Source organism: Pezoporus flaviventris, unplaced genomic scaffold, assembly GCF_033815535.1.
Source record: "Pezoporus flaviventris isolate CSIRO_AGI_PZ_B2104156 unplaced genomic scaffold, CSIRO_AGI_Pfla_v1 ptg000066l, whole genome shotgun sequence".
NCBI classification, from domain to species: Eukaryota; Metazoa; Chordata; class Aves; order Psittaciformes; family Psittacidae; genus Pezoporus; species Pezoporus flaviventris.
Window position 1 is genome coordinate 23018263 of NW_026892614.1, and position 25189 is coordinate 23043451.

Below are 25189 nucleotides of genomic sequence, written 5' to 3' on the forward strand. Positions count from 1 at the left end.
GAGGGAAATGTTTTGTGTACCTATTTTCTTTTACAAGTATTTACCTAGATATTTATTCTTAATGGTTCTTACTGAGTAGTTTGCATCTGTTTCTGTTAGAAGATTTTGCCTGCTTAATGAGAGAAAATGAGCTCCCTGGTAGAACAAAACCCTTACATACTACAATATTCTTTACCTGATGCTGGCAGCTTGCACCAAAAGAAGACTCATGCTTTGCCTGTTAAGCATCACATCTGGTTGTCTGCCCAATGGAGAGGGTTTAGTCCATAGTTTAGGACTTGCCTTTTTTCACAAATTATATAGGAAGCTCAAATCAGTAGTCATCTGTTAGTATCCAGTGGGACAGTACTGTTCACACTTGCCACTGCAGAGCTGTCAAGAGAAGGCCTTAATGTTGAGCCTTGTTTTCATTAGATGCAGCAGCCAGTGCTTATGTACTTCTGCTTGTGGTATCACAGCAAATTCTGCCACAAGCAAATGGAAGGTGTGTGACTTTTGTAGTTCATGAAGAACTGGAATGTTTATAATCCTGGGGAATATGCTGAAGCTTGAGCTCCCATTAGGTCATGTTAATTGTAATGCTAAGCAAAGGAAACAACACAGAAGTATGTTTTAATTGGAACAAAGTTGTGATTATCCCTATTCCTAAGACCAAATTCTGTTTGCACTGTGCTGAGAGACCCTGATGCACTTAGCAATTTTGAAATTTTGAATTCATAATATGAGGTTCAATTATGTTATTTCCCCACTTTGTATGCCTTAAACAGACAGGATTGGCAAAAAGTGAATAGGCAAGATTTATTTTTTCAAACCAGGTAACATACAAATAAAACCATATGACTACAAACAATAGCTCTTGTGTCCTAGTCCTGCTATTTGAAGGTCCATATATTGGCTCTTTGGCTAGCTACCAGAACTCATAAAATGCTTTTAGGCAGCTGTGTCCCATTAACGCTGCATGTTACATCAATAAGAAACCATAGAAGTGCAGAGCTGACAGGGATTTTAGACTATCACTTACTTATCTCCATAGAATGTGAAAGTATCAAGTATGCCACCCTGGAAGATATTAAAAACACTCAGAGCAGGAGATTGCAGATCTCTTTAGATTATTTTGGTATTTCCCCTCCCTGACTGTTAGACAGCTCTTTGTAATATCCAGTCTAAGTTATTCTGCAAATTTTCTTTCTCATGGTGGACACTGTAAACTATTGATTACTGTCCTTTTATAATGCTCTATTACTCATCATAAGATCATTGTCGTAACTGTTCCCAGCCTCTGCTTCAGAGAAAAGAAACCCAGTTAGTACAGTTTCTTTTATCTTTTCACCATCTTCTCTGTTTAAATCCTCTAATACTGTTACGGTCCCCTGGATTCTGACTTGTTTATATTTTTCTAGAAATTGAAATTAATTCTTCATCTGAGGATCCATCAGTGATAAATTAGCAAATTAATGGCTTCTATGTGTACATGAGATGTTCTGACTGCCTATCCAAATATTCTCGTTTTGTAATATGCATTTGATTTTACTATATTCTTTAGTATTTCTTAGTTTAGTTTTCCTTGTAAAATTAATATAGAACATATAAATTAATATCTGCCTCTTGGCAACAGCCTAAACAAAATGAACTGTAAAACAAACAAGTCTGAGTAGTGAAAGAATCATCTTTTGTTTAGAAAACAGAATTATGCACCTGCAGAGAGGATCTTTGTTAGCAGTGCCTCTTAAGTGTGACAGGTTTCTCAGTTCTTGTTCATGCGTGGTGCAGGTTAAGTCTCGTCACCCTGAAAACAGATTAATTAGGAGGCATTTGATAGAAATCTGCAAAGTTGTGTGTCATTGACTGTTTATCGTTTCTTTCACTACACCAAAGGTAACAGAAGCCAGGTTCAAAACAAACAGACATTTTTTAAAATTAGCATTATTTTTCAACTGCAGCAGTCAATAGATTTCAAAAGCTCATAGATTTCAAAGCATCTTATGGGTAATTCACATGTACGATAGTTAACAAATATTCAAGGGCAACCAGGTAAGAGGTAGTAGAGGATCTTTAAGGTTCCTTCCAACCCAAACCATTCTAAGTATGTGGAAAAGATTATGTACATGGTGAGTAAGTGAATAAACAAAGGTCAATAAATGGATAAACCAGGTCCATTTCAGGAAATACCCCAAGATGACAATAGCCAGAGGGTAGTAATGTGCTCAGAAATATCCTATGTACTTGTTCCCTGAGCATCTGCTTCTGGTCAGCGCTGGAGATGAGACACTAAAAGAAACGGACCCTCTGTCTGAACCAATGGAAAAGTAATTCCAATACTGCCATTCTACCAGAAGCCAAGGCAATTTCCTAACAACATTGTCTTTCCTCAGAAAGTAGGTTGGGTGTGACTCCCTCCACCAATGCCCAGAAGAGGAGAAATACTATCTCCCTTCCTGTGACACCTCTGTGTAAATTATTTCATCAGGCTCTCTTTTGACCTTCTTTCAGGAGATATTCCAGGGTGAAGTTTTTGGGCAAACTGAGTGCCATAGAAAGAAATCAAATATATTAAATACCATTATGATTCAGTGGAAGAGGAAAGAAGATGGTCCCTCCTTCAGAAACAGAGTTAGAAAGGTAATGAAACCTCACCTGGAGTACTGTGTGCAGTTCTGGTGTCCTCAATATAAAAAGGATATGGAACTGTTGGAACAAGTCCAGAGGAGGGCCATGAGGATGATCAGGGGCCTGGAGCACCTCCCGTATGAAGATAGGCTGAGGAAGTTGGGGCTGTTCAGCCTGGAGAAGAGAAGGCTGCATGGAGACCTCATAGCAGCCTTCCAGCATCTGAAGGGGTCCTGTAGGGATGCTGGAGAGGGACTCTTCATTAGGGACTGCAGTGACAGGACAAGGGTTAACGGGTTAAAACTTAAACAGGGGAAGTTTAGGTTGGATATAAGGAGGAAATTCTTTCCTGTAAGGGTGGTGAGGCACTGGAATAGGTTGCCCAGGGAGGTTGTGAATGCTCCATCCCTGTCGGTGTTCAAGGCCAGGTTGGACAAGGCTTTGGGTGATATGGTTTAGAGTGAGGTGTCCCTCCCTGCCCATGGCAGGGGGGTTGGAACTTGATGATCTTAAGGTCCTTTCCAATCCTAACTATTCTATGATTCTATACACTAAAAATCAAGAGAAACTGAAGAGGATAAAACCCCAAACATACCAGTTTATTCTGTGCAAGCTTTATTCAAAGGACGGTATTTCAGAGTTGGATATAACTGATATATGTATCATACATTAAGTCCTAATCTGTTTTCCTAAATTTTCTCTTGAATGAGAAATGGCACAGGAGGATAAGGGAAAGAAGGAAAGGCAAGGGAAAGAAGATTCTGCTTGGATTAGAAAACTTAGAAAAATTCAAAACTGAAAAAAAAAATAAAATCAGTGTTTCCTTCGTCACTAGTTAAGATCCTTTATAATCTGACAATTGGCTGTATCTTTGTGTACAAATTGCTTGTTGAAAAGTGAAACAATATTAAGATCAACTCTTTAAATGAAGGATGGAAACTGAAATTAGCTTCTAAAAAAAACAAAACAACCTGACAAAAAGAAATCCAGCCTTTACCTAGCAAATCATGTCTGGAGGGTACACCAGTGGGAGATATCAAATTTGCAGTAAGGTCAATAGCATACAGCATTACCAAAAAGAGACATCTGTGTTTCAGACCTTGGAAAACTCATAGCTCTTTAAGGCCTTTGTCTGTGCTGGTTAAGCTTGTTCATGGGTATGGAGGAGTTGCATTCAAAGATTCTATAAAAAAATCCAGAGAAAGTAATTTCTGTGTCAGTGAAAACTGGGAGATGGAGTAAATCATTCAAAGAAGCAGTCTGGTGTAAAGGACTAACAGATTAGGCCTGGCATACAGCACAAAGCAGAGTATTTGGACAGAATTTGTGGAAAAGGGTGTATTTTTAAATTCAGGACAGCAGGCAGACCTCAGGATGGCTGTTCCTCAGCAATCAGATAAGTGGAAGGCTGTTCATGGGTATACAGAGGTTGTGGGACCTTTCAGATTTAGAACTCTAGGTCCTAGAAATAGCAAAGCTCTTCTACAGAGCTCCAGTGCACGTTATATTTCAATCCTGCCTATAACTGAACTCAAACTATTTAAATTCATGATAAAATGTTGTACCTGGGCCACTGTTTTGTTAAGGAGTAACATAGCACTGTTTTAAACAAAACAAAAAGTTAAAAGATTAAAAGCTATTTCAGGTGATTTTTAAAGTAACTTCAGGCATATTTTCCATAGGTTTGATTATTTTTAAATGTTTGACCTGCATATTTCGAAATACCAAATCCTTCTCCCTGCAAGCTCACAGCTCATCAGAAGAGAAACGCTGGAGCTGTATGGAAGGCAGTTTAGACCATGCAGTGAAATAATCTCTTTACTATCTGCCTCTTGATTTAGCAATTCTTGTGTTAGCTAATTTCTTATAGGTGTCACACAGACTTTCAGTGGACATTCCTCAGCTGGTCCAAAAGATCAGACCTCCGAACAAGGTCAAGAGGTTATTGCATGGCTCATGAGTTCAAGGAGGAACACCACTATGTAGCGGGAAAACTGCAGCGTGCAATTGAATTATGTCCATTCACACAGGGTTTAAAGAAAAACGTTTCTTTGATGAGGTTGAAAGGACATTAATGCAATAATTGTCCAGGAATGCCGTCTTCGCTGTCCTGTGGATGTTAAGTAAGACATGTCTTAAAACTCACACTATTACGGATTGCATTCTTTGCTCTTTCCAAATGTTAAATGTAACTATAGATAACTTCTATAGTCACATTTGGCAATGTTGCTATCCAGGTCACCTGGAATTAATCTTTCAGTTATGATTTTTATAACGTATCAGATGTGGTTCTTACTGTCGCATGGTAATTCACTTCTTTCACTAATTTTATAATTGATTTTTTGGAAAGAGTCATGGATTTCTGGCAAGCTCTTTCTTTTATGATTTATATTGTTTGATTCACGCAAACTTATTGCTAGCCAGTAAATATATTTTTTTAGTACTTGTTCCATTTGTTGTTTAACAGTAAAGATAAATTTACAGGAAGAAACACTGTCTTGCCTTTTTTCTTTTTTTGGAAAGGAGTGCTTTACTTCTTTTTATCCTTTCTTCCACCATCTCCCTAGATATTAATTCTTGCCTAAAGATTGGCAGCTCTTCTCTACAAGATAATTCTCAGAATTTGCTGTGGAGTTCATTGTCTTACTCAAGTACAGATGTTATAATAATTCTGCTTACCTCCTACTTTCCAGCAGGCCTTTCTTTCTAATTGTGCAGCTAGAGAACCAAAGAGTCTGCAGCCTTAGGAAAAATGTGGTCCTGCGCTCCTGGAGAAGGTGAGATCCAATGGGAGTTTTAGGATTGACACAGCCAATTACTGCAGTCTCAGATGCTTTGCTGGGTAGAGGGTCATCATCCCTGAGGCTGTAGCTAAAAACCCAGAAACACATGTAGTGTATTCACGCTGTTGAGACAGGGTGAGTTGAGGAACAAGCTTGGCTATGATAGTGGATGCTTTAATACCAGGTGCTTAAGTATGGCTGGTGACAGAAGTTATAGAGTGGCTTGAGCCTTTTCAGAGTCTTTATGGGATAAAGCCATCTCTTCAACCACAACTGACCTACATTCCTAGATATTTTGCATTGGCTTTCAGTAAGCCTGAAGTAATAACATCTGTGAAGTGATCCAAATCTGTGTACAATGACCAATCTTTAAATCCTCTGCAGATGTTGTCCTCTGAGAGTTTTACTTTCCCATCTCTGATGAATAGGTGTGATCAGGTCACTGTGGTGTGCACAGATCACTGTGGAAATTCTCTAAGAAGTGCCAAGAAGTGCCAAGTGTCTTTTGCAACTGCTTTGCTGTTACATTAGCAAGCCAAAGATTGCTTGTCTGGCTCAAACAGTGCCCTACGGTACAATCTATCAAACGTTTATCTCTGATAGTTGTTGTTTAATGTTATCTTCAGTGACTAATGGATTTGAAAATTCTTTGTTGTAACCAGTTACACAAGCACATAATTCTGCTTTTTCTCCTAAACTGTTCTTTTCTTCTTAATTATCACTTTCTATCATCTCCAGATGCATTTGGAAGGTGAACAAAAGAATCTGGCAATAACCCAAAGGTTTTCCCCTGAAGTCTTCAACATTTTTTTTTAACACTTCTCTGCTCTTTCCTCTCCACACAATTAATTCTTTCCTTTGTCACTGTTTTCTAATGCTCTTGGGAGGAGTGGAAGGAAGGGGAGGAGCCAAGAGCAAGCACTGAGGTTTTTGTTTTTTGTTTTTTTTTCCTCTTTCTGCTCTTCCTCCTTTCCACTTAATCTAAAATCCTGGCACATTTCTCACTGATAGTCAACCGTTAGTTTAAAGTAAACAGAATTCTTTTCATCCTTTTCATTCTTCTTTTTCCTCTTCCCACTCCCTGCATCACCCTTACTGGCCTGTTTTTTTATCACAATGAAGAAAACTCTCATTCATATTGCTCAGGCCTGGGTGGCAGCTTTGGCTTGGACATCCCTGCTGCTGTGCAGTCTAAATCGGGATCACTAATTAAAATTAAATCCTTTAACTGTAATTGAATTACAATTAATAAATATAATTAAGTAAATTTAAATTAATCTCTAATTTTATCCAGGCTCTTATACTGGACACTACCATACACTTACTAGATTTTCAAGCTGATGATGTTTTGAGCTTTCACCCCACTGAGGGCATCTTTCCCATGCAGGAGGAGTTCCTTTTTCCAAGATAAATCTAAAAAACTGCTTTGCTACAGTGCTTTGGGATCTGCTTTGAAATACCCTCTTTTCTGGGACATTAACCCAAATGTGACAGCAAGCAAGTGCTGACTCCCTGTCTGTGTGTTCCAGGAATTAGAAGACAAAGCTTCTGGTGGGCATCACAGGTGCAAGGCATCTGGGCTGTCTGCCTTGTCAAGGGGCAGGATCATAGAATCATTTAGGTTGGAAGAGACCTTTAAGAGCATAGAGTCTAACTGTCAACCCAGCATTGCCAAGTCCATCACTAAACCATGTCCCTAAACACCATGTTTACAAGTCTTTTAAGTACCTCCAGGAATGGTGACTGAACGGCTTCTCTGGGCAGCCTGTACCAGTTCTTGACAATCCTTTCAGTCAAGACATTTTTCCTAATATCCAATCTAAACCTCCCCTGATGCTGCTTGAGGCCATTTCCTCTTGTCTTATTGCTTGTTACTTGGGAGGAAAGACCAACACCCACCTCACTACAACCTCCTTTCAGGCAGTTGCAAAGAGCAATAAGGTCTTCCCTGAGCCTCTTTTTCTCCAGGCTAAACAACCACAGTTCCCTCAGCTGCTCCTCATGAGACTTGTGCTCAAGACCCTTCACCAGCTTCATTGCTCTTCTTTAGACATGCTCCAGCACTTCATCATCTTTCCTGTAGTGAGGGGCCCAGAACTGAACACAGGATTTGAGGTACAGCAGGACAATTAATTCCCTAGTCCTGATGGTTACACTATTTCTGATACAAGCCAGGATGCTCTTGGCCTTCTTGGCCACCTGGGCACAAGCTGGCTGATGTTCAGCCAGCTGTTGATCAACACCCTCAGGTCCTTTTCCAATTTGCAGCTTTCCAGCCACTTCTCCCAAAGCCCAAGGTATTGAATGTTGTTGTGGCCCAAGTGCAAGACCCAGCAGTGAGTCTTGCTGAATCTCCTACAGTTGGCTTTGGCCCATGGATCCAGACTGTCCAGATCCCCCTGTTGAGCCTTTCTACCCTTAACCAAATCAACACGCCCAACCAGCTTGGTGTTATCTTCAGATTTACTGAGGGTGCACTTAATCCCCTCATCCATATTGTGGATAGGTATTAAGCAGAACTGTCCCCAGTACTGAGCCCTGGGGAACACCACTGGTGACGAGCTGCCAACGAGATTTAACTCCATTCACTACCACTCTTTAAGTTTCTCCATGTGGTCAGGTATTTTACCCAGGAAAGAGTACCCCCATCCAAGCCACAAGCAGCCAGTTTCTCCAGGAGAATGGTATGTGAGACAGTGTCAGAGGATTTACTAAAGTCTAGGAAGACAACACCCACAGACTTTCCCTCATCCACTATGCAGGTCACCTTGTCAAAGGAGGAGATCAGGTTCATCAAGCAGGACCTGCCTTTCACAAACCCATGCTGGCTGGGCCTCATCACCTGGTTGTCTTGTACATGCTGCATGATGGACAGCACTTAAGATTATCTGCTCCATTATGATCCTATATGAGCCAAGGATGCCCTCTGCCCCTGGTAAGGCTGGGGGTAAGGGGTGCCAGAGCACTGGGAGGATTTGGGAATGCCAGTCAGGGGTAAGCAGGCAGGCATATGAGTGCTGGAGGCAGAGAACAAAGGCTCATTGGTGTGCTTTGACCCCTCCTGGAAGGGGAATGAATCAGTTCAGGTCAGGAGAGGTGTGCAGTGAGTGCAGACTGGACAGTTCTCCAGGCTGCTGATTCTGGAGACAAACTGAGCAAGGGTACATGCTGGAACGAAACAAAGACACAGTACTGGAAAGGTGAAGAAGGTGAAAGCAAGCAGACAAGGGGCTTGAGGAGTATGGTTTGGGTAAAAGCCTGAGATGGGACTTGGAGGGACTGGAAGGAAGATAGGACTTCTGGCAAGTGATAGACATGCTGTGTGGTGAGCTGCCTCAGGCTTTTATTGCAGGTTACACAATATGGGAACTTTGTTAATTAAAAAAAAAGTCATGCGATTACATTGTATTCCTCATTTGTTTAAGATGGGGTTGTATTCTACGCAAATGCAGAGCTAGAATTTTTTGCCCAAAATGTAAAAAAAGTCAAGTTAAAAATTCCCCAACATCCTGAAACCTAAGCCATACCTTTTTTTTTGAAATAGGACATGACTTTTGGGTATTTAGGATTGGCAGTCAGATGGAATGACAGCTCTGAGGGGAAAACACCCGAAGACTGGAAACAAGGAAAAATGAGGAGTTTGTTTGAAGCTAAGAAATATGCTTGAAGGGAAGGAAACATGGCATAAGGACCAAGTTAAATCATCTGTGTGTTCGTCTTGCTCTTTGTTAAGTCCTTTAGCCTGCATGATGTATAAACTATGGTAGCATTGGGGAAAGAGCCTATTATTATTAATAATTAAGATTTCAAAGGCAGTATTTCTGAATTCTGTACAAGTTAGGTCATGAGGCTGGGCAGCTTGCTGATCCGTAGAGTAATGGCTTGTCTAAATAAATGTCAGATTTTCCGAGTTTATGCTGCAGTAACTGCAGCCTGCCGGAACTCTGTACCTGACTTTAACCTGTAAGGTCACACTGAAAACAAAATCACATTAGGGCTGGCCTAACAATTCCTTTTTCTCTTTTTTTATGTTTTCCCATGAGTTTAATTTTCAGGCCTTTCCTTCCTATCTTTTAGGTAAAAATTATCCACAGATTGCAGTGCAGACTTGCAAGGGCGCAGAAGTGAATCACACTGTTTGTTTTGCCAGGGCCAGAGCCCTGCAAAGGCAGGGGAGATCCTGCAGCTGCCGCAGTCACCCACCCACGAGAGAGGCAATACCCAAGTGGGCAGAGGCTGCTGCTACAGGAAGATCTTGCAGCTGGTGCTGATCAGGCTCCCCAGACTGTTTTGGCAGCCAAGGAGCAGCAAAGCTGGTTATTTAGGGTCTTGGGTCAGCCTCCCTTTACATTATCCTTTCCTTTCCCCTCTCTCTCCCTGCGCTTCTGTCCATACACTTACCCTCCCTCTTACAGAGCTCACTCGGCTTCCTTTCTGAGAGGCCTGCAGGCAATTTTGTTACAGGGTTAGGTGTGAAAAGCAGGTAACTGGATTTGAGAGAAATGATTTAAATGAAAGGGGCAATGTTATGGTTGAAGTGGCATGCATCAAAGGATTCACTATCAGTGTTGCTGTTTGAGTAAATTTGCTTGAGTTTTGCTGCATTGTATCAGTTTATCACTCAGAAGCCTGTGGGATTGCTGCATAGACACAGATGTGTAACAAACTCAGAGCAGGATGGCTATCATGTCCATATAGTTTGAATTAACCTTTTAATATTTAATAACCATGATACACTCTTTTCCCCTCTCCAACTCACCTTGATTTCACGCACAGAAGCACGAATGAAGAACAAGGATTTCTTTTCCATCAGCAGTGACCACTTAGGGCAACAGATCTGAGCAATATTTTTGGCTTGTGTATTGAAGAAGTATTCACTGCATAGGTAATAATATAGGAAACATAAAGACTACCAGAAAGCAGTAGCTTTTTAATACATCCCTGTGAGCTTTTAAATATTATTTTGTTTCTCTGCTTACAAATGTAAGTAGAATTTTTTGCTTACACACGTTCTCCATCTATAAACATACACCTGTAATATCTGTGTTCCTTAATGTCTGATAATTCTTTTATCGTATCTACCAGTGCATGTCTCGAAAACCACCTTTTGATTAGAGATGGCCTATAGTAACATGGAGGTATTGAAACAGCTGAAAAGACCTTAACCCATTACTAGTCTGTCACTCATAACAACAGCTGGCTTTGGCAGGAGGTCAACAATGTAGGTTTGAACTTTGTGAACTACAGATAGCTCCTAATATTAGAAAGATAGATGCACACAAAGAATTTCAAGAAGGTGGATCATCTTTGTCTGAAATTTTAAACTGGTCTTTTTTCTGCAATGGTACACAGGTTTTTATTAACACATTCTATTTTTATTTTTATTTCTATTTCAAATATCTTTTAGAAATTGAGGAATTCCCAGTCAAATCACATATTTTGTGAATATTAATGAAACCCTAAGTCTGCTCTGTAATGTGCATTTCCAGTGCAACATTTTGCTCAGCTTTGTAGACTTTCCTTCTTATATCCCTTCCAAAGATTGCATGTTTATAACTTTATGAAAACAAGATCTGTTCAATCTGTGCCTAATTGTGTACTCAGATTTTGAAATATTAAAACATCACCAGTGTCTAGTACCTAACTGGGTAGACCTCTGGGATTTTTCCATTGGTGGTAAAGCAATTTCTAGATTTGCTAAACCAAACGGGATTGTATTTCCTGGAACATTAGTTTAATGCTAAGAAATGTTTTCAGTTTGTACCTAATCAAATTTCTATGGAAGACAACAAAGTTGATATTGGTCTGAACTAAAGTCTTGGCACTAAAGGAAAGGAAATACCCTGTAGCTGGACACTTCAGAAGTGGAACCCATGCAATCTAAATCATGCTGATTCACCTCCTTCACATACCCGTTTTTCTGATTTGCTGTTAGGCACTCGCTCACCATCTTAGTGTTAGAGGACAGAAAAATGTAAAGAGCTTCTGGGTACTCTTGAGGCTGTTATAAAGCCCATTGAAGGAGAATCTGCCCACTGACTTGAATGGACCTTGCCTCTCTTAATGCTCAACAGCTGTAACAAGGAAATTAATTTGTATAACCTTTTGATTTAAACCATTTCTAATATTATGTTTCTTGGAATTAACTTGTTCATATAAATCCTGACCTTTCTTGAACAGATGGTGATAATGATGACAGTGAGATTGTTATTGAATGGCATATGGGAAATGTGAGATCCAAAAAATATATTTGATTGCTGGCGATCAAGCAAGAACCTAATTTAACTGCAAGGACATTTTATATGAATCAACCTGTTACAGCCTGAAGTTTTCTGTAAAAGTTTCAATGCTCTTGACCCCAGCTAGGCTCTTAGGTATGTAGTTACTTGGTGCATACTCTTTTGAGAATATTTCCCTGAACAAAGATTTTCAGTGTTGTGTTAAAGGCTGAATTCCAGTTGTACAGAGTCTAAATGGGCTAGCAATATTAGGTGATATAAATGAAGAGGGTAAGGAGCTTCCTTATTAAAAAGACTGAGTTTGCAGGATTTACAACAACAAAATAATCTCATGGAGCTGCACTGTGTTTAAATAAACCAAAGTTAAAGTCTTAATTACATTTAAAATACTTATGGCATACGCATATTATTACTTTAAATTTTTGTGAATTGAAAAATAACCTGGCACCAATCTTCAAAAATAATATGAATTGTAGAGCTCTAGTTTTTTCAACAATTTGGTGGAATAGAATGTAGTGGCGACATACTGATGGCTGACACAGCAGGCAGCAGACAATACTATACAACCTGACATTTCCCAGCTCTTTACTATTTCTTTTAGCAGAAATAAGGAATGAATAAAAATGGCATATCTATTAAGAACAGTAACTGAAAGGTTAAAAAAGTTATTGTTTGCTATGTGAAACATTATTATGTATGCAAATATAAAAAATGCTCTTATTTCCATTCTCTTCTGGCAGCACAGAATTACTCAATTAGCATTTGTGTTTCTATTAGGGGTTGTGTTATCTGGTAGGGATATGAATTTTTATCAAGGAGAAAAGAGGCTTTAGTAGAAACAGTCATCCCTAGAATAGGAGGGATTGGTTTTATTATTCCATTAGAACAGGTTGGATATTTTTTTTTTCTAGAGGGAAGAGATATGATCCCTAAATTTTGTGTTGCTCCTTGGTGTCTTTAATCAAAGAAGGTCACTAAATGGGTTTAAACGTGTTACATGAGGATGGTGTTTTCCAGGAGTTTGTGAGTCACATATGTATGCTGGTGTTTAAATCAGATATATTGCCAAATACTAGTAAATTCACATAGATGTGTGTGGTGAATTTAAATAATTAGGGGGGCCATCTGTTACAGAGGATTAACTTCAGACTCTTAGAGGCCAATTTTAGAACCAGGATTACTACAGTTTGTTTAAATGGCTGTGGATTGCAGTTATACACAGGAGAGATTAAAAATGTGTAGTATAATTTACTTCCATCTGTATGTTAGTTAAGACAAAATGTATAGTAGTTTTTCTCTTTTTAATGAACAGCTATAAACTAAGTGCATAAGGAAGGCTGAACATGTTATTAATCCAATTTTTGTGTACTTGTACTGAAATTTCTCACTTACTTTCCCTTTAGAACATATGGGAACTTGATAGCAGCGAAATCTTGATTTTTTTTTTTTTTTTTTTTTTTTTTGGGGGGGGGGTGGTGAAGAAATTTTTTTTTAGTGTGTATTAGTATTGTGAATAGAAAAGGGGTCTAAATACTGTGTTTAATGACAGATGTGGAATAACCTGCTGGACCTGCTATTTTGCTTGTTAAGTATTCTACTAATTTATGAAGAGACTCTTTCAGAAAATTGGTTCAATTCAGTCATACTCATGGGACATAGTGAGCCCACAGCATGAAAAAAAAATTGGTTTCTTCTGGCTCAGGAATTAAAATATCTACCAAGAAGGTAAAATAGCGATGCATGTTCCTACCTATTTAAATAGGTAAAACTGTTCTGCACATTACTTTTAATAGTATTCTTCATCTATGAATTGATTTGTTGGAAAATATGTACAGGGTAAGAAAACATATGAATGTTTGTTACTATTATACTCTCAGTAGAAATTTTATAAAATAAGAGATGTATATTGGACAGTATTTGAGTAAATAGGTTGAGTATTGAAACGTAGTATTTATCAAATTGCTCATTTGATGAATTCTTATTTAAGCAACCCACTTCCAAGTACTGGGTCCCGCACTCGGGTCACAACAACCCCATGCAATGATACAAGCTTGGAGAAGAGTGACTGGAAAACTGGCAGCACTGGAGGTGTTGATCAACAACTGACTGAGCATGATCCAGCTTGGGCCCAGGTGGCCAAGAAGGCCAAGAGCATCCTGGCTTGCATCAGAAACAATGTGGCCAGCAGGATCAGAGAAGTGATTGTCCCCCTGTACTCACCGTTGGTGACGTCCGTCTCAGATCCTGTGTTCAGTCCTGGGACCCCCACTGCAAGACAGACACCATGGGTGCTCACACTTTCTGTTTTTGCCTTAGGCTCTTTACTCTGTCTAGTGTACTTCCTCTTCATCATGCTTTTCCCCCTACAAGGGTACGTTTCTTTTCCTATTGTGGCATTCCTTTAGCCACTTGATCTACCGTCTTTGCCTGTAGGTCTGTTTGTCATATTACATTTATACCCCACTGAGTTATGTGTGGTGGAATATTTTAGCATAGCACCCACCTTCCGTGTTTTGTCGGTTTCATAATTTCAAACTGAAAAAAACCAAAATGTGGTACAATACGATACAAAGCATACAAAATAAGGTATATGTTTGGCCACAGACAGGTGACTGAGATGATTTGCAATTTGTTTGGAAAGTACAGTGAGAATACGGTGAGAAAGGTATTAGCACTTGGCCTTCTCTAAAACATGATGAAGCCTGCCATTGTTACGTTAAAATTGGTCAAAGAGAGAGTTTTTCCTCCTGGCTTCTTATATCAATGAACAGTATAGCTGTATAGCTGAAGCCAATTTTCTTCAGTAATTTTAGGAAAGAATCCACTGTTTTGTGTACTTTTATCAGTGCCTGGTATGTCTCTCATAATGATCAATGGTAAGCTTCCACTGGCTTCAGTTCTGCCACATTATCTGAAAAATGGCATAATATAAGTAATGCAAAGCTTTTCCTAAGAACACAGTGATAAAAATCGTGTACCTGGTAGAATACTTGGAATTATATACACAGTTATGCAAATTATGGATCTCAATTTTTTTTTTTTTTTTCTTTCCCTGGGAAAAAAAGTAAGCTCCAAATATTTCAGATTTAGTAGTTTTGGAAAGATATCCTTTACATTTAAATAATCAGTGGCAACATCTCTGGTGTATTTTCTACTATGACTTGCAGTCAACAATCATGTTTCCTTCAAAACTGTTAATAAGAACAGGGAAAATATGAAGAGCTTTTCTATGCTACCATGTTTATGTGGACTAGTACCTCACTTTGTGAAAAATTCAGTATAAGTATTGGGCTATCCTGTAGAATAAAATAGACTTTGGTTTTGTAATATCAAAGTATCTGTCTTTATTGGATTAAATATATTTTCTAATTTTATATATCTTTTGATATATATGTACAGTTTTTTTTTTTTGGGGGGGGGAGGGAAATTTGAGATTTTACTATTACAAATCACCTTTGCAGGTTTCTTTTTAATGAAAGGAGAATAATTTGGTTTCTTGACTTCTCTTCACGTTATTTACATTTTGCTTTCACACTGTGAATCTGTTGTGCAGGAATTTGCATTGCATTCTCTACTCCCATGTTTATCCAAAAGCCCTTGTGAGCCATTTGCAGTGAAAGGGTGGGTATTTCAATATTTTTCCTTATAACTGCAAGATGAGGGAGGGTGACTGCCTTGAAGGTTTAGAACAAGAAATTATTTCCTGCCCTTGCCCTGTTAACATACACAGCACATTTCTCTTTTCCTTGATCATCTCTTTTCCTTTTTCATACTGCCATTTACATCTTTCAGTGAGGTCTTCTTCTGCAGTAACTGTCCTGACATTTGTTTCTAAACAAGGAAAAGCTTGACATTTTATAGAACATGAAACTGTAATAATCTGTTTCAAATAAACTAGTGAAAGGCGCGAATCTAATTTTTACAAAAGGTAACACGTATTCTGTAATCCCAACAACAGTATTTTGCTGGAACTTATTTTCTGCAAGTTTTACAAAACCGGAAGGGCTGCCTTTCTAACAGTGATATTTAAACAGCAACATCAAAATCAGACTGTATTTGATTGTTGTATTGAGCTTGCATTTTGTCACTAATTCATCTGTCCAGCTTTTGCCTCAGAATCTTTGAGCCTTCTCTTTATTTATAACTGCAGATTTACAGTGCATGTTTTACTAGTGTACAGATCTGTAACCATAATTTTACTTGTGAAAAAACTGAAAGCAATCTTGGAAATGTGTTTACGGCTCTGCCAATTATCTTAAGAGCATATGCTTTTAAAAAACCTGGCTCCTCTTTGGAAACAAACTACTAAAAACCTTAGCCTGAACATGAAAATGGTTCCAGTAGTGGGTGTTTATTTCTAAACTGTACTAGATTTATTTATAAATTTAATAGATTGTATTTCTGGTGATTTGTTGAGACTTGTTCTATCAGTTACCAGGTTTAGTTACATACAGACACGGACTGAGATTTATAGCAGAGAACATTTCCCATGTGTTGAAAAGGTGGCTGATGCTGGGCTGCAAGGTTCACGGCATTGCTTGGTTTTCAGTACAGTCTAGGTTATTGTCTAAATTTATCACCTTTTGCCGCTAAGGGCATGTTATTGTGCCTGCAATACGTCTTTTCTTGCAAATGTGCTTCTGGTTCAGCTTCCTTGCTCCCGAGACTTTTCTATTTTGGTTCACTGAGTCATGTGATTCTCCTGGCCAGTGAGAGCCCCACAGAGGGAATGGCAACAGCCTGCTGGGATCTAAGTAAGTCAGAAAAAGCTCTCGTTTTTTTGCAGTTTCTGTCCCTCACACTCAGTTTGAAATGCTGCTTTTACCCCGAACCTTTGCTGAGTGCACATAGTAATACCTATGGCAGTGCTTAGAAGTTAGGGTTTTTTGGTTTGATTTATTTTTTTTACTCTTTCTAACATTACTTTTCTGACTATGTTCCTTTTTTTCCTGTGTCCCGCAGTGTAGTTGAGAAGCCTAAAAAAGAAACAGAAAACAAACCAAAAGCATTCCAAGTGGTGCCTAAAGTATGTTTTAAGTTTAATAAGGAATATTTCAGCTGCAGTAGTACTTTGTTTAACATGTGCTATAAACAATGTCAAAAATCATATGCTGTATTTGAGGAAGAATGATATGACACTCCCCCCTTCCCCCCCCCCCCGCCGTCCTTACCGTCAGGCAAAATTGATCATATAGGAAGAAGGACAATAGTAAACAAAATGACTGAAATCCCATGCTGATGCCTTGGCCAATTGACTGAGACACAGTGGTGAAAGGACTTAATTCAATTACAGGGTAATCATGTACTCAAGGCAGTATATCATTTTTCTGTGTGAATGAAATGAAATGCAGTATTTTGATCTTAGCTGATGCTAAGCAATGCTTTTACTGTATGATACTGAAATAGCGTTTGGTGACATTTGTTGTTTTATTGTAGAGGCTCTTCCTGGTACAAAGTGAGAGTCTTCTTTTTAAGACAGACTTTAAACTCTGTAGGTAAAATTTATCTGGCAATTACTACTGAGTAGTGGCTTTGTCTAATTTAACTAGATTTTGTTTTTTCCTTGTAAAAAAATACGATTTTACAAAAACCCTTTTGCCCCATAGTAAGGTATAGGTATTTTTCACTTCTGTTTAAGTTTTTTGGTTTGGTTTTGGCTTGATTTGGTTTGGTTTTATTTTTCTTTCTTTCAGATTACATGTGCTTTCTTTGGAGTTTACTTTTAGGTTTCAATGCTTATTTTAAATTTGGATATCTAAGTGATATGCCTTGATATCATAAAAAAAAATCTGAGAACAGATTATCCTGATTTCCCTTCATGGCTTGTAGCCTGGACCCTGTATGGCATCATTTGGAGGTGCAAGAGACCATTACCGCACAGTTCTTTATTTTCTCTGTGTTGCTGATCTATATCCTAATGACCAGGCATTAGATGAAGGACTGTTTGAAATCTTTCTTCTCCTCCTCCTCTCCTGTCTCTCCCCCCATAGATTTTGAACAGAGAAATTTCACTTAATGACTGCAGCGTGATGCAAAGAGCAGTGTGTCAGTTCTTCAGCGCAGTTTCTCTCATCATCATAGATGCTGAAAAAAAATAATGTCCCAAATTCTGTGTTGAGTTGGTGCAGTGTCAGAAGTGCAACAGCATCTGTGTGTAAATACGTGACTCACAAGCTGAAAGCAATTAGAAAAAGCCATCCTTATCATGCAAACTAGATGAATATTAAGTGCCAATCTTACAGACTTTAAAACCAGTTTGCGTTGTTGGGTTTGTTGATAAAATGAAGCATGTGCAGGAGATTTTTTTATACTCATTAAAAAAAAAGTGTTTGTTCATTAGATGATACAGCAAATACTAACCCAGCACTGCCTATTTGCCTTTGCTTCATGAGTTTGCACAATACCGACATGCACATAATGGGAATTTTGAGACATCTCAGAGTTGGATTCCCTGGCGCTTTGCACAACTTAATGCTAAGGCTCATGAACATGAGTCCCCAGCTTAAGAACTGTGCCAATCTCTGTGGTAACCAGAGGAATTGCAATTGGTAAAATACAATGAGTTAAATTAAAGGATCTATGTTATTACTAATTTTCTTTTTTTTCCCCTCCTACTGGTTTATTTATTTAACTTCATCTGCACTCAGCTGTTGTCTTAGTTTCTGAAAAGGAACATAAGAAAATATGAAAAATAAAAGGAAAAAAGAGTGGGGGTAAGGAAGGAAGCTTTCTTCACTGTGAACACAGTCAAACAGTGACACAGGTTGCCTAGAGAGGTTGTGGAGTCCCTGTCCTCAGAGGGGTTCAGAACCCAACAGGACAGAGTCCTGAGTGACCTGCTGTGGGTGACTGCCTGAGCAGTTGTCTCTGCTAGATGGCAGGGACCTTGAGGTCCTTCTCAGCCACAGCAATCCTGTGCATCCTAGAGAATTCCCCCCCCCCCCCCCCCCGACAATTCAGTGAAGTAGACAGCAATGTTACTCTGGGGGGGAGATCAGAAGTCACATGTGGATTTTAATCTTAGACAGTCAATCTCATATTTTAGACCTTGTCATGTCACTGTCTCTGTTCAGTCACTAATCATTCATTTGGAGTGATGGCTGTGCATGTCTTGCTGGCACTCCCCGATGCATGCCACCTGAAATGTCACTACGGACAGTGAGCAGGGTTTCTTTTTCACCTCTTCCTCACACCTATTCAAAGTTACCTCTGGCAGAAGTTTCTAATCCTATCTTCTTTTTTGCACTGCCTCCTCAGGCACCACAGTGAGTACAGTAGTGTGTGGGGGCACACACTGATGGAAAAAGAACGAGAAAATTAAGAGTAAAATTAGAGTGCCAGTGTGGACTGGCTTCCTACACATCTTGCTACTCTACTCGAATCTTACTGTAGAATCTTCAGAAGTTGAGGGAGTGGTACAGAAGCTTGCAAAAGCTGTGCCAGGTTATGTGGAAGGAAGGAAGAGAGGAAGAAGCAAGCTCATGGGAGTCCTTGGAGGCTACATTAAAAAGGAAATACAGTCCCAAACACTATACATGGAGTGGTACTCTAGAGGCCTGGTGAGTGGTGCAAGGAAACATGAAATCACTTGGTAGTAAATTGAAGTACAAAACCAGTCAAAAGTGAAAACAGAAAAATATTTTATATATGTGTAAAAATATATGCACACAATGCACTTGCCAAACATTAAAATGTAGAGAGTTAATTTAATGGCTTTCACACAAACATATGATATAAATTTCAAATAAAAATGGCAAAAGGTAATAACTCGGCTTGTGTGTAGGAAAGGTGATTTAAAATCTCTCTGCTATAATGCTGTAGGTGATGATTTTGCTTAAATATTGTTTCTTTTGATGAGACATTAGTGCTTGTGCTGAAAGCTAGTGCTGACACAAAACCAGACAGGTATGACTGTGAATAAATTCAGACCAGTGCTGGAAATACAGATGGGTTCAGCCTTCCAGGGTAAGGGTAGGCTAAGACATGTCTCTGTTTGTAAGAGGCACAAAAGGTTGCCTGCTGGAGGTTAAGGCTTGGTTCAAAGGGTTACGCTCAGTGACTCAGAGGCTATTTCCATTTCTGGCTAAATAGTGTAATTGGGATTTAAACACAGTATTTTTCCTGAAGAAGACACAGTTTAAAAATATGACCATATATTTTCTCACCAAATTATTTTTTTTTCTTTTTAATTTTTGTTTTTTGAAGAAATACATGTTCTGCATACATGTACTGCAGATGTATGTGGAAAAAAATTGTGCCATGCTTTCTTGTAGATGGATATGAGATAAGCTAGATTGTCAGTTCAGCATTTTAGTATATTCTAGAGTCTAAATGATAAAGCTTTGTTGTTTTTTTTTCTAAGTGAAAACAATTCTGGTTTGAAAATGTGCTTTTGTCAGACTTTTCTATACTTTTATTGTTGTGCAAGTGAAACTAATTGTTTTAGTTTAAAGTCCTACAGATTATAAAAATACCATTGATCTTGTGTATGGTTGTCCTAAAAACTGTAATAGTTAAAGGAGAGTAATCTACAAAGAGATAAGTTTGTAATTACATGGATATGTTTCAAATACTTTGTTTTTCAAGAGTCCAATTACATTTCTGTATAGAGCTACTGGTTTTGGATCTATTCAGTTCTAAATAGCTTTAATTTACAATTTTTTATGGCTTTCAATATCACAGCAGTTACAGGTTAGATCTGCCAAGATAGCCTGTGGTCTGTAACTGTCTATTCAGTCATTATATCATGTATGGCAGCTAATCATAAACACTGTAAAACCAGAATTGGTTGGATTTGAATATTGGCATTTTTTTCAACGCACTTGTTTTGAAATCCAGACCAACAGAGAGCTAAAAAGTTCTTTAGATTTTGTTCGTTCTCTGAAAGTTTGTGGGTAACTTCAGTGTAACTGCTTATAATTTTGCCTTGTATGTTCTTCAAGTGGAGATAAACTAGCTGTGTTTTTACAAATAAGATCACTGAGATTTTGTTTTGCGGTGATGCATTAGAAAACATTTCATAGAAGGGTCTCATTTTATTGGCATCACCAATTTTGAGGTAATGGACCTGAATGTTATTTGTGGGCTTATCTTGCTATATTGTTATAAATCAACAACCTGCTTATTCATTCCAAAATACCATCAATCTGAGACTGTGCTGCTGCCCAGTATGCAAGTACATTCAGAACTGATGCCAAGCTGTGTCCCCACAACCCCAAGAAATCATTTGATTTCTGCTTGTACTGACATCTTCTGGCTTTGTCTGAAAGCCACTTTCTGTAAAGGCATTGATATTTTGCCTAGCCACTTCTGGATGTGAAAACAACCCTAAACCATTGATTTCATGTGGTCATTACAGAGCTGATAGCACATATTGGAGAGTAAGGAGTGATAATATTTCTGTCCCAGCCAGTATGATTGTTCTGTTTTGCCAGCCCAAACTTTTCCTGTAATTTAAACTGGGCACATTTCTTGTGGATTTGCTTCTCGCTCTATCTGTCATATATGTTGCTATATCCTGTTGAGCAGCTGTTTTGCGTGAAACATTACTGCATTTCAATGATGTTTCTGTATATGTCAGTGTACTAAACACACAAGAGCTTGCACATCCATACGTGTGCACGCTCTTTAAAGCAGGAGGACATCAAAAGCACCACTTGAATGAAATTTTGTAATCTCATGACATACGAATCATATAAATTCATAATTATATTCTTGGCACCTTATTTTCTTGGGTAGTCTTCCTCTTAACAAAACATCTACTGTTGGTCACTGGCACGGTTTTGTATGCAAAGTGTCCATCATAAACAATGAAAATGTAAATTTAGGGAAAAAGGAAGGTTAGCACATACATACCAGGAGATTGTTTCATACTTCCTTTTGAACTTCTGATAGGGAGTTCTTTTTAAAAAAACATTGATTTATTTTCTTCCTTTATTTCTTTTCTCTCGAAACCCAGCAACATGAAGCATGTACTTGTAGAAATGCCTTTAAAAATAAAGCAGAAAAACCTAGAGAAAGCAGAGTCAAGAGAGACTTAAGAAACTTTATGAATTAGATGGTGAGTCAGTTGTGGTTTTTATTTTTATTTGTTTTTTAAGGAGGAATAGGCACAAGCAGCTAATATTTCTTCTCTCAGAGATTAAACTGAAGCAAGAAGGACAAACCATAAAGCAAATTTGATTTTTGGTAACTTAAATGATTGAAAACTAGATGAAACATAGGACATCTCATTATATTTGAGGCAAAATTTTTGTTCTTGGGAAATATATATGAGGTGAGCCTATAACAGCTGCCTGGTGTTGTAAGACCCTTCAACCCAACCTGGTTTTGCCATTGTAAAACCCCTAGTTCTCCTGAATATTGGGCTGGTTTAGGTTCTCCTCCTAGGGTGTCAGGGTTGGGGTAGGACCATGCCTGTGTGCTCTGCTCTCCTGGCATGGCCTTCCTGTTGGGTTTCCAGCCATTCGTGTCCATCCCTGTGAATGTCTGGCAGTGCTGTGGCAGGACAGTGAGGTTCTGATGTCACTGGTGGCATATAATGCCAGACACATGGCTTGAGAGTGCCCAAAAGACCAGTCTTGTGTTCAGAACCTAATGTCCCCATGAGGGGCTGTGGTGCATTTGGCACACTTCTGGAGCAGAGATTTCGTTTTAGTTTTCCCTGAAAGGAATTTGTTTTTTTTGTACACCCCAGCTGCTCTGCAAACGAAACCAATGCAAGGGGAAATCACTTCAAAACCTCATTATTGCTGTGAACAAAACCGGTAACGTAAACAAAGCTTGCTTTTATTAACTAATTGCCTTCCTTATGCTAGCTAACTAACCTATCACTCAGCACTGGATCTGCTACAGAAAATCAAAGAACTGCTTGCAAAAGACTGGACCTTCAAACTTAAAGCTACCTCTGCTGTCATAGAAACCTAAGGAAGAAGCAGATATTGTGGATAAAACATTTCTCTCTCAAAAATACTTTAAGTCTAATTATGTCTCTAGTGACAGAAGTCTTGTGCACGACTGAATTACTGTCAGTTACTTCCAAGGCTTCCTGCATGCCAAGCAACTCTCCTCTCTTGATCTAAAGAGAAGCAGGAACATAGAATGGCAATAAGGAATGTATTTCTGCATAGGTAATGCACTAAGACTTGCTTCTGCATAGACACAAGTCATAGTTCATCTGCTACGTGCTGGTAAGTTTTTGCTTTAGTTTCACTTATTGAATCCAGCCTAAGTTGGATAGCTAACCCAGTACTGAGCTGTCATAGCAACCAGATTGTGTAATTTGTTCACAGTGCTTATCCACATTTATCTTAAAGCCCAGTTAGGCTGTTTTTCCTCTTTTGGACAGGCTGATCTAGAGCTTCACCCCTCTGGCAGCTGAGAAGCTTGTAATTTCCATACTAAATTTGTTTGCAGTGCCAGCTTCCTTTCTTTGGCCTAAATACCTTTTATGTCTTGATGTTTATGCCTTATGTTGTATTTATAGAGAGTAGTCAGATTTTGTCTCATCTTTGCTTTTTATTCAGTCTAAAGGAGCCAGATTTTTAGCAATCATTTATTTAATATACTCTTCAACCTTCAGATCTTTATTAAAGCTTTACTCCAGCTTCCATTACATCACTAACTTTAGTCTGTGAAATCCTTTCCCACATTGTCACAGATGGCCCTCACCCCCTCACCCTTACTACCCTAACATAGTCACAGCAGCAGACTTAGTTATGTCACTGTTCACCCTCCTTTCCAGGTCTCTTATTAAAATATTAGATAACAGAGGCACTAATGGAAAACTTCCTTTGTGACCTCCTTCCATTGAAAAAAAAAGTGGGCTTTTTTTTTTTTTTCTGTGCCCAAACTTTGAGGTAATTGCTTATCATCCCATATGAAGATAGGCTGAGAAAGTTGGGGCTGTTCAGCCTGAAGACGAGAAGGCTGCGTGGAGACCTCATAGCAGCCTTCCAGCATCTGAAGGGGTCCTATAAGGATGCTGAGGAGGGACTCTTCATTAGGGACTGTAGTGATAGGACAAAGGGTAACAGATTAAAACTTAAACAGGGTAAGTTTAGATTTGATATAAGGAAGAAGTTCTTTACTGTGAGGGTGGTGAGGCACTGGAATGGGTTGCCGAAAGAAGTTATGAAGTCTCCATCCCTGTCGGTGTTCAAGGCCAGGTTGGACAGAGCTTTGGGTGACATGGTTTAGTGTGAGGTGTCCCTGCCCATGGCAGGGGGATTGGAACTAGATGATCTTAAGGTCTTTTCCAACCCTAACTATTCTATGTTTTTATGATATAGAGGCCTGTCTGCAGCATCTCGGTTTCTCTGAGAGCTCTTGAAGACAGAGCTTGTTGAATTCCTTAATTTGATATAATTTCACATTTGTATTGAGTCCAGAATAAAAATCCTTATAAGGAAGTTCCCATGATGCCACTTCTACAAATATTGTATTTATGGATGCTCTAATTGTGTTCCTTGTAGCAGTTTCTGATAATTTACCTGGTAGGGGTATCTGGCCACCTGCTCTCAAGTACATTAGTTTTGCCTCTCTTTTCCTCCTTTCCCAAGGCCTTTTAAGATTTCATATCACATTTTGTAGTTTTTTTTGACCTTTGATGCTGAGGAATTCAAGGAATTCACCTTTGAATTCCTTTAAAATTCACCAGCAGGTCCTGGTGACTTCTTACTTTTCTCTTTGTGGATTTTTCTGTAGCTTCTTTTACTGGTTCTTTAACTTTTAGGCAGACCCTTCAACGACACCCCCCCTTCTACTGCCCCTCCCCCAAGAAAGGTTCTGTTACTAGAATTTCTTTTAAGGTCCTTGTTATGAGCATGGATGCAAGAACTTGAAAGGCAGATCACAAACCTTTTTTGGCTTGACCTATAGCATTTTTACTTTTAGTCTGCCAGAGCTTCATTTTCTGTTTCATTGTCCTCATTAAGACACCAACTTGTTTTTGAAGAGCTGCTTCAAATAACCTCTTGCATTGAGTTTTGGCTTTCCATATGTTTGCCCTGTATCAGTATATTCTGTCCACTTGTTAGTGCCTTTATAGCGACTTCTTTATTTCTAGGAAATTCCTATTTTCCAATCAAGCAGTATTTTAAGGCAGTTTGTTGGCTTTGCTTGCTCATACACAGATGTTTAATTTAAGGGCTTATTACAATAACTTTTTGATAGCAAAATTCCTCCATATGTGGCCTTGTCTAATTAATATTTACATATCTTGTGGGTTATGTGTTTATCTGCTTCCTGAAGCATTCATTAAGAATATCTAAAGGTTTTGTGTCACTCACAACCTTGATACTTACTTGATTTTATGGGACCATTTTCTACCAATGTAGATCATCTCCCCTCTGAAGTTTGTAAAGAGCCAGTCACCAGCTACAGTGTAGTTGCAGCAATCAGGCATGGTAAAAGCATACTGGGTGTTTTCTTTCCTGTTCCCCTTATTGTATATTTGTTTGAATCTTCTAGCTTTTTTAAGAGTATCATCAGTGAGTTTTCCCTCTCCTCCCTTCTCAGTCATGCATCTGAACTAAAGATGTTTTTTGATAACTACATCTT

At 38.7% G+C, this 25189-nt stretch overlaps 1 protein-coding gene and 1 long non-coding RNA gene across 3 annotated transcripts in view; both read left to right on the forward strand.

The window, feature by feature from the left end:
* The window catches only part of LOC133278595 (uncharacterized), a 398225-nt gene that overhangs the window by 101850 nt on the left and 271186 nt on the right, over positions 1-25189 (forward strand). The window lies entirely within an intron of this gene.
* Positions 16343-25189, forward strand: part of ESR1 (estrogen receptor 1) — a 159266-nt gene continuing 150419 nt past the window's right edge. Inside the window, exon 1 of one of the 2 annotated variants that reach the window (XM_061471533.1) lies at positions 16343-16383. Coding sequence is in view for 1 of the 2 variants with exons in the window: in XM_061471534.1 (XP_061327518.1) it covers positions 16359-16383 (25 nt within the window). In the remaining variant the exon portion in view is untranslated. The remainder of the gene's footprint in view (positions 16384-25189) is intronic. The other variant, XM_061471534.1, reaches the window with a different exon arrangement.